Here is a 10,102-nt window from a genome sequence, read left to right as displayed (position 1 = left end):
ACACACTTGGTATTTCGAGTCAAATTTTCGTTGCGAACCGCAAGTTATAATTTCAAACAAACCATATGCCAAAAATGTCAAAAGTTGACATATGATATGTCATTCTATTCAGAGTGAATTTTCTGTCAAATAAAGTAAAAAAATGCAGGGGGTGTCATTTAAAACTCAAAAGTTATAGTCATTTCCGGAGAAACCGGAAGTGACTGAAAACAATTGAGTGAATCAATAAATCCTAATTTATGTCATATACTAACATACCAAATCTCGTTTTTTTAACTAAAAAAATGAAAAAGTTATAGGGGTGAGCCGCTTTTGAGACTCACTCGGTATTATGTTACCAAAAAAATGTTTTGAGTAACTTTCATATAAAATTATTTTAAATGGAATTAATAGAGTCTGATAACAGTTTTTCAGAGCGTATTTATTCTAAATTATATACTAAATAATAGTTCATATAACTCTCAGTTATTTACATTTAAAACTGTGGTTCCATATTATGGCCTTTCCTCAAATGCACGTTCCTATCATAATTATCCCTGAATCTCTTCTCACAAAACTCACATTTAACCGGCTTTTCACCGGTATGTGTTAGGATATGTCTTTGCAATTTATTATTAAAGGCAAACACTTTAGGACACATCGGACAACAGATCTTCTTCTCCGGCTGCTTAATTCTATAGTTTCCTGTATCATGCTCCGCTTTCAAATGTCTACGTAACGTTTCCTTCTTTTTGTATTCTTTCGTACAAAGGTGACACTGGAATAATCGTTCATCGGAATGACTTAACAAATGGGTTTGCATGTCGATTTTCTCGACGAATCTTTTCTCGCACAAATGACATGCGAAAGGTTTAATGCCCTCGTGTCTGCGCATGTGCTTCACCAGATTATTATTAAGCGGAAATTTCTTTCCGCATACTGGGCATACGTGTTTCCACAAAAGTGGATCTTGATGCATCTGTAATTTATGTGTTCTACAAGTAAAAAACAAATATTATACAGGGTTGTCCGAACTGTAATCAGGAAATTTCTGCAGATAAAAATAAGTAAAAGAGTGCGTATAAATTTATGTCACAAAATACTTAGTTTCGGAGATACCTAGATCATAAATACCGTATGATCGAGAAACAACGGCGCCGGCAATGGCTATGAAATGAAGATCGTTGTCATATTATAGAAATTTTTAATCATTTTCCGATGCACGTCATCAACTTTGAGTGACAAGCGATGGCGACAGCGCTGCCAGATTGTGATGGATTTATGAGATGAATCTTAATTTAAAAGCGACAAACAATATATTTAGTATAATATAATTTTTATATAATTTTTTTAAGGCAGTAGTTACTCGCTACAAATTGAAATAAGTAGAAATAACTTGAAAGTGGTATAATGTGCTTACCAATCAATCTTACTTCTCTGACTTCTTTCAAGGGTAAAGGACCTTTATTGTCACGTTCGCGCTCAAAATATTTTATCAGGGTGTATTTATCATAAAATATCTACAAGCGCTTTGCTTCGACTGTTTAAAGGCTTCAGCATATTTTCAATCCACAATTTCAAAAAATGCAGTAAAAAATCTCGAAAATTTAGTTCCTAAAAGAAGTGTTTGTGCTTAGTAATACAATTTAAGAAAAAAAACTATGAAAAACGGCAAAAAACGAGAATTACTCCCAAAAATTCAACAACACGATATTATACAAAATAATGACTGACACTAGGATAATTTTCAAATAATACACGACAACATTGCTGAACATGGCGCAATGTGACCAACAAAGCGATAATAAAGATCGCTTTAAACTAATTTTTGCAGCTTCAATCTAAATAAAATATCTGTTACAATCATTTGCTCTATAAAGTATAATGAAGAGCTGCCTGGTATTTTAAATTAGTCAACAAATTTAAACATTTTTGCTAAAATTTCATTTACTCAGGTTTATAGGCTTTACTGTCAATTTCGATGTGATTGACGACGTGCAACGGAAAATGTTTTAAAATTTCTATATATGTAAAATTAAATGGGGAATGTCATCGATCGTCATTTCCAAGCCAACTGGACGCCGTTTTTTTTCGATCGTACGACGGTAGCAACCTCTAAAATAAAATGATATCATTAACTTGCGAAAGTTTTAAATAAGTACTCCCATTGATTCCTCATCAAAAAATATGAAAAAAAAGTTCCTATAAACAAATAAATATTTAATATCAATTAAATTTTTAGTTACGTAATCGAGGGCGCGATTTTTAAATTCATTGTTGCCAACCATTGACATATTCGGCGCCGGGTGACTAACTGGAATTTATATTTCCCGCAGGGGATTCAGGTGGTAGCTCTGCTGTAAAAAATGTCAAATAGCCATATTTATTTATTTATTTGTTGACATTGTTATTCGTTTTAACACATTAGATTTGTATTAGGAGTTCTTGGTTTAAATAAATTTGTTGTGATACTTTAAGCTTAAAAATGTTTACTAGCGGACCTTGCAGTCGAACACTATTCTTTTTACAGCCTCTTTTAGTGCTAAGTGTACAAGATAGCTTAATGGCCGTAAAAACTCATCGCAACTTTAATATTTTGAACGGGAAAGCGGGTAGTATTGGCTTTTTATGCCCTTAAGTGCTGTTAAGGAGGTGAGTTTGGTCGATGTAAATAATAACTGTTTATATATTTATAATTAATTTATTTTTGTTTCCTAAAATATTTTGATTAAAAGAAAATATGTAAAAATGGGCACCGCTGTGTCGGTCAAGCTTAATCACGTGACTAAAAGTTTATTTGATATAAACTATATACCGGGTGCGTCTCAAAAGTGGCTCACACCTATAACCTAAACTAACCTAACTTTTTTATTTTTTTCAGATAAAACAACGAGATTTGGTATGTTAGTATATGACATAAATTGGGATTGATTGAGGTATTCAATTGTTTTCGGTCACTTTCGGTTTCACCGGAAATGACTAAAACTTTTGATTGAAATGGCACCTTCGGTTTTTTTCTACTTTATTCGATAGAAAAACTCGTCATCGACTCACACTCTGAATCGAATGACATATCATATGTCAATTTTTGACATAGTCACTCAAAAACAAATTCTATTTTAAATTTCAATGTAGAGTGCCATTGCTGTGTTAAAAACACTAATTTTTAATCAGGAGCCTTATATAAAAAAAATTATATTTGATCGTTTAATGTTTTTAGTGTCTTGTCCTGGGCGGTTAAAAGATGCCCAAATCGTATTTTTAATCATATCTCAATTTTTTCAAATGGAACGAGGGTGGCTCGTTAGCATATTTGGAAAAAGCATTTTTTTACGAATAATTTGATACCACACACTTGGTATTTTGAGTCAAATAGTCGTTATGAACCGCATTTTACAATTTCAAATAAACCATATGCCAAAATGTCAAAAGTTGACATATGATATGTCATTCGATTCAGAGTGTTATTTTCTATCGAATGAAGTAAAAAAATACCGATGGTGCCGTTTAAAAATCAAAAGTTTTAGTCATTTCCGGTGAAACCGGAAGTGACCGATAACAATTGAATACGTCAATCAATCCCAATTTATGTCATATACTAACATACCAAATATCTTTGTTTTATCTGAAAAAATAAAAAAGTTATAGGGGCGAGCCACTTTTGAGATGCACCCGGTATAGTATTTTTAGCCAACAGTTAATTAGCAATCTATAATATTTTTACTATATTATAATTTATTTAGTAAATCAAAAAAAAATAGGCGCTATGTGCTCTATTGTTGGTATTTAAAATGTATGTATTCATAATTTTATTTTTATTTTGACTATGTTATAGTTCTAATTATCTAATAAAACATAAAATGTAGTAAAAAATCTATATTTATTATTTTATATTTTACAAGGAATAATTTTGCGCTTGAATAACGTTACCGTTTTAGTTAGCGTTAATAACTAACAGAACGCTCAAATTATGTTATGCCAATACACTCCATTAGTATCTTCCGGATCACTAGGTGGCTCTAAATGACGGACTTGTTTTATGTCAGTGTCCTATCTATCGTTAGTAGTACATGACACTAGTCTACGTTTTCATTCAAAATATCTTGAGAATGGTTGCTTGTAGCGACTTTTACCAAGAGACCTTTTTTACGTAAAAAAAGGCGGAAATGTATATTTTTTACTGAGTGGTTTAATACAGGTACGGGCAAAAAGTTATTACTCTTCAAAACAGATCAAAAACATGTAGGTGGCGCCCCCAACAAGTACTGAAGTCAAAATCAGATTTACCATGTCAAAAAATCTGGATACCAATTTCCATTCTAATAAAGACCTTAGTTCAGAAATTATTTAGAAAAAATTGAAATAAAAATGAAACTTCTAAATCCTGTATCTCCGAAACGAAGCATTTTTTAGAACAAACATTTATATGAACTTTTTTACTTATTTTTATCTGCCGAAATTTATAATTGAAAATTCTTTTTTATTTTATATATGTAAATATTTTTTTAACAACAAATTAACTTTGAAATTACTAATTGATATTTGTTACATTAGTAAGCTTTACCTTAAATTACTATGTGTTTTAAAACTTCTATCGCATTCTGTACATGGATATTGTCTAACTCTATCGTGAATCTTATTATGTTGCCACAAATCAGTAGACGATCTAAACTTTTTTCCACAAGCAGCACATACAAACGGTTTTTCGTTAGTGTGCTTTCTTTTATGAACATTGAGATTATAACTGCTAAAATATCTAGAAAATAAAAATGGAATAAATACATCAAGACAAAAACTAAATACCAATACTTTGAATCGCACAAATCACATTGAAAAGGCTTTTCGAATGTATGCTTGGAACGTAAATGTTGGACATATCTGTCTGATCGAGCAAATAAAAGTTCACAAAAGTCACATTTTTTGGGCCCTTTATATTTTGGTCCCCTTTTTTTCCCTTTATATATCTTCTTTTTCTTTTTTAGTTCTTCATCACTATAAATAAAACCAATTATAAATTAAGCTCTGTAGGTATATTAGTATTGTCTGAGTGCCTACCTTGAGTAACTACTATTCCTATTTTCTAAATCTGAATTGTTACAGTCATTAAAGTCCTCTTTAATATCATTTTCTACATCAAATTTTATATTGTCACTATACTGATGCTCGTTAACAATGTCTTTTTTACCATCTTTGTCAATTTCATTTAAAAAAGACTCTCTCTTTACAGGATCAATTACTACAGGATCACATATTTCTGATTCCTTTTTAAGATTATATCGATGCTTTCTATGAATTCTTGTTATATGCGAACTTAAAGTTCTTTTTAATCTAAAAATAAACCGGATTTATATTGTCAACAGTCAAAAACAGAAAGGAAATTCTACCTAAACGACTTATTGCATTCTTGACAAATAAACCTTGTGGGAGTTGGTTCTTTAGATTGTTTAATTACTTGTAGCTGTCCCTTACGATACTTCTCACTCTTTACACATAGCTGAATAAAAGTGTACGCTGTATTTAGCTTATCCACGCAACCATTACAGATATTAAAATCGTCGTGCCAAATCTAAAATAATATGTACTTTATTGATAATGAATAAAAACTACATTAAATTTAAAATATATTACCTCATTTGGCACGCACACTTGTAACTTCTCAATATATTTCGCATCTCCGTGGAGGTTTTCATTGATATTCTGAACGGATTGGCACTTATTAAGACAAACACAACACACTTGAAAACTCTCAGGCATTTCTAGTAAAATAACATTTAAATAAAAAATACATAAACAAAACAAGATATACAAAATGCCAAGACATGCCAAGACGTCATCTATTTGACAAGCCACGTCAAAATCAAAATCATGTCAAAATCGAAAACTCAAACATGTCTGCCAATAATATAAAGTTAAGAAAATAAATTCACTATTAATAATTTACCAGGGATGGGCCTGTAACCTGTAAGAAAGCCGGCTAATAGACTGTTTTCTACGCGTAAAAAACAGCCTAAGAGTCCATTTCACATTTCACTAGTCCGAAAAGTAGCAAAATAAGCGTTCGGCATTTAACGTTTTATGTAAAACTGGCTAGGTATTTTTACACAAATGAAGAAGGAAATTAAAGATAAAGGATTATAGGTACTATATCCGTATTGGGACACAACAAAAAAAGTTGTCTAAAAACTTTTTTTTTAAGATTTTGATGGTCAAACATCAACAAAATACTCCTTATGTTTGGACTAAATTTTCTCGTTAATGAAGACATAATTTAAAATTCCATTACAATACGGAATTAGCTTAAAGTTTAGTGATTACAGTGATATATAATTTATATGGTTTTGTAACAAATTCCTCGCTATTTTATGGCAAATGCTGAAGCTCTTTGAAACTAAACTTTAATCAAAGCACGTGTGTTTGAAATTTTGGGTGTGGCTTAACACGACAGGATCGGGTTAAGCCTTAAGCTTGATTTTCATGCATCCGTTGTCCGACGATACGATGATACGATATTAATTTTATTGTTTGAATTTAAAGGCTTCGATTGGTTAACCGTTTCTAACCAATCGAAGTGTTTAAATTCAACCAATAAAATTAATATCGTATCAACGTGTCGTCGGATAACGGATGCATGAAAATTAACCTTTAGGCAGATTTCTGAAATACACATGTTCGGCCACACACTCGACTTAAGCCCCGTTCTCAGAACTGCGACTGTCGCCAGCGACACGACAAAAGAACCAATCAGATTTGTACAAAATTCAAACAGCTGTCAATTTTAAATTTAGTACAGCTCCCATTGGTTGTTTGAAATGTCAAACTGTGTCGCCCGCGAAACGACGTTGTTCTGAGAACGGGGCTTTAAGCCCCGTTCTCAGAACAGCGACTGTCGCCAGCGACACGTCAAAAGAACCAATGAGATTTGTACAAAATTTAAACAGCTGTCAATTTTAAATTTAGTATAGCTCCCATTGGTTGTTTGAAATGTCAAACTGTGTCGCCCGCGACACGACGTCGTTCTGAGAACGAGGCTTTACCCGACTCCTTGAGAGCGACCCGAAAGTACAGCGTAATAGACTTATAGTTTTTCGATAATTTCCATAAAAAACGCACTGTATGCATATTGTTAAATGTCACTGGTTAAAACAAAAAAGGTAAAGAAAAAATGTATCTTTTATTTTAAAATAATACAGAAATAAATGTATTACGAAAGAATTCATATGGCCCCGCAAATCTAAATTAATACAATAAATATGAAGAGCGAAAGAATACATGGCAGTGATAGTCCGCCAATTTAATTCAAGGGTAGAACGTTTTTCTCTGTCATTGAACAAAAACAAATATTCTCTGACACAAAAACTATTACAAGAGATAATTTAAGGGACCAAATGTTTTGTAACATTAAACCAACAAAAATAAAAGGAATATATTTCTATACATATTAATTTGGGTAGGCTTTTTTTTTTCATTTCTTAGATCTAGGAGTCCTTCTGACTGGCGTAGAGATAATATCGTCTTGTTCTGCAAAATCGCCTTCCTCGTCGGCATCATCGTAAGACTGTTTCCTTTTCCGTCGCCCCCTTTTAGTTTTTTTGGTGCTTTTAGGAGGCTGGGGAGGTTTCATTCCGTTCCCGTCCGCATCCAGCTCGAACACGGAACTTATGTTCTGTTCAAGTTCAGTCACCAATGGCTAAAAAAGACATTTAATAATTCGAGCCAGAGAAATAAGTAAACTTAGAGAAGGTCATTCTTAGTTAGAGCTGCAAGCTCACAGAAAACTTGTTTTGATTTTTTTTTTTTAATGACAAAACTTATTTGATTTCAAGTGATTTTTCGAAAGCTGACTTAATGGTGGGTTCATACTTTGAGTATGTGGCAGACTTCCGAAGGTAGCAAGTGCCCGCCACAGATTGGTTGGTTCCACGGGAGGAGAATAACAACCCTGAATGGCCGTCCAGCTGATATCTGTCAATCGAGGAAGAGGAAGGATTATTCTGTGGATAGACATTCGACCTTCAACATTCACGTTTCGCGCCAAGAAACCGAATTCTTATGTTTTGTAATAGTTATTTAGTTTGTAACAATTGATCGAGTTAATTAAATGACTTAATTATTTAGTGTGCCTAATTTGCTACCCGCAACGGCCACAAGTATTAGTCCTAACCTTACCCCTAACATTAACCCTAAGAAATTAACCTTGAGAACTTAAGGAAATGCCGTACATACATATACTTATAAACTCTATACAGATTATCGCCTATCCCTGCAATGTGTTGCAGTTGAAGTCGAGTTAGAGACAACTAGATAACCGATCCATGTATATTTCACATAAGTTCGTCTGTTAGGCAGACACTGGCGCAATAGCGCAACTACAAAATTCCGAATATCGATTGGCCCTTACTCTGAGGATTAGCCAATTGTCGAACGGGAGCGCAAACGACAGCCATACGGAGTTGGACGAAACCGTACGAATGAACAGTTGGTTCTAGCGTCTAGTCTCTTATTGGTCTAGTTATACGATCGATAATTCAAAATCCAGGCTTGCGCACTACGCTTGAGCAGGCCTAACTGAGCGAATTATGCAAATTCCTTCGGAAGATTTATATACCCATTTCACCGGCTTGGCTTCACAGAATGCAGTTTGGAGTCGATATTCTTTAGTTAATATATACATATATGGTTATAGCATATCTACGAAGTCTGTGGGCAAGGTTATTAAAAGATAAAGTTGTCTCGTAACTTCTGGACCAATAGGAGCGAAGCGGAATAGCATCCCTCTGACGTAGATAGAACGTATAAAATCATAGAATAAAAGGAATAGAAAATAAAATGCAACCGACAAAGAGAGATAAATGGACAATACAATAAAGAAAACACACATCAAACAACTGAAAACTATTGACGCCATACACTATAAACAGTAAAGTACACAATGCTAGGGATTCGGACTGTGGGCAGTTTTTATCCCTTTATCTATGAGCGGTATAATTCCTGTGACGTAGTAGATGACGTTTTCGATAATGGCGGATCTAGTTACGAAACAACCTTTTCTTTTAATAATCTTGGTTTAATAATCTAAGCTAAAATCGGAAGTAGATTTTTTACCTTTAAATCAGTCTTGCCAACTTGTTGTTTGTTGCAGGATTGCATGATGGCCTTGAAACTGGCGTAGATCTCAGAGTCGTGCACCAAATGCTTGTAGGAACTGAAATTGTCTATGAGTTTCCTCAGCGCCTTATCGTTATAAACGATCAGGGTCAGGCAAAATGCGATATTTCTATGGGTTTGCGCTTCTTCAGTGATGGCAAATTTAGCGCAAAATCGGTCCACCAAATTCTCCATTTGTTTAGTTTTACTGATTTGATTGAAGAGAAATCTAAAACAAATATTTTAATAGAAACAAAAAAATTTTGTCACGAAATTTTGCCATCATAATTTTAAGTATATAATAATATGTTTAAATGAAAATCTATAAAAAAAAACTATGGAATAATAATAATAATAAAATGCACTGTAAGTATATTTAAGGGATTGATTCTTGAACCTATTCTAAGAAAAAGTTTTAATCTTAACTTTTCAGAACAGGGTCGTAATTATTTTTATTTTTTTTTTCAAAATATCTCTGATGTGATATTTGATACACGTCTTCCATGTATCAAAATGCATATTTTGATATACAAAAAAAATGTTTTATTTCTTAATTTCCTGTTTCCTTTTTCAAGCAAAAGATATGCGTCAGACGAAAAAAATCAAGAGATAAAAATGATTTAGAAATGAAGGGAGATTTTGAAAATAATTTTTATTTTAAGAGAAGTCAGTGGTGTACCAATTTTCTAATAATACATTCATATGAATTTTTTTTTAAATTCTCTTAGAATAGGTTCAAGGAACACCCTGTACTTGTGCATCTTTTAGATAACACCCTATCAATGAAAGTTATTGATATTTTTAATAGAGATGAGCAAAACTGCGATTGTGATTTATAAATCGCTACGACTGTAACCTGCGATTGCGATTTTGATATTTTTAAATTGGTATGCTGTAAACTGGGAAGCTCAATCCCAAAATTTTCAATAAAAAACACAATAAATAGCGGAATCATTTTTTTTATAAAAACTTACAAAGG

At 32.7% G+C, this 10,102-nt stretch overlaps 2 protein-coding genes across 2 annotated transcripts in view; both read right to left on the bottom strand.

Moving 5' to 3' along the window:
* Window positions 1–400: 400 nt before the first annotated feature.
* LOC115881674 (zinc finger protein 664-like) lies at window positions 401–5,823 on the bottom strand. The gene is made up of 6 exons (XM_030899252.1): window positions 5,608–5,823; window positions 5,364–5,545; window positions 5,035–5,307; window positions 4,789–4,971; window positions 4,544–4,735; window positions 401–974 (listed from the first exon to the last, which is right to left on the bottom strand). Exons 1-6 carry the CDS (start codon window positions 5,731–5,733, stop codon window positions 476–478), a joined length of 1,455 nt encoding a protein of 484 aa, XP_030755112.1. The 5' UTR covers window positions 5,734–5,823; the 3' UTR covers window positions 401–475.
* Window positions 5,824–7,131: 1,308 nt separating this feature from the next.
* Window positions 7,132–10,102, bottom strand: part of LOC115881469 (condensin complex subunit 1) — a 35,780-nt gene continuing 32,809 nt past the window's right edge. The window contains exons 20-21 of the mRNA XM_030898950.1: window positions 9,082–9,352; window positions 7,132–7,666 (exon numbers count right to left, since the gene is read on the bottom strand). Of these exons, the coding sequence (XP_030754810.1) occupies window positions 7,442–7,666; window positions 9,082–9,352 (496 nt within the window). The 3' untranslated portion in view covers window positions 7,132–7,441. The remainder of the gene's footprint in view (window positions 7,667–9,081; window positions 9,353–10,102) is intronic.

The sequence above is a fragment of the Sitophilus oryzae genome, unplaced genomic scaffold, assembly GCF_002938485.1.
Source record: "Sitophilus oryzae breed Bouriz unplaced genomic scaffold, Soryzae_2.0 scaffold_172_pilon_pilon, whole genome shotgun sequence".
NCBI lineage: Eukaryota > Metazoa > Arthropoda > Insecta > Coleoptera > Curculionidae > Sitophilus > Sitophilus oryzae.
The sequence above is the reverse complement of the archived record's forward strand: the minus strand, read 5'-3'. Positions and strand labels throughout refer to the sequence as shown.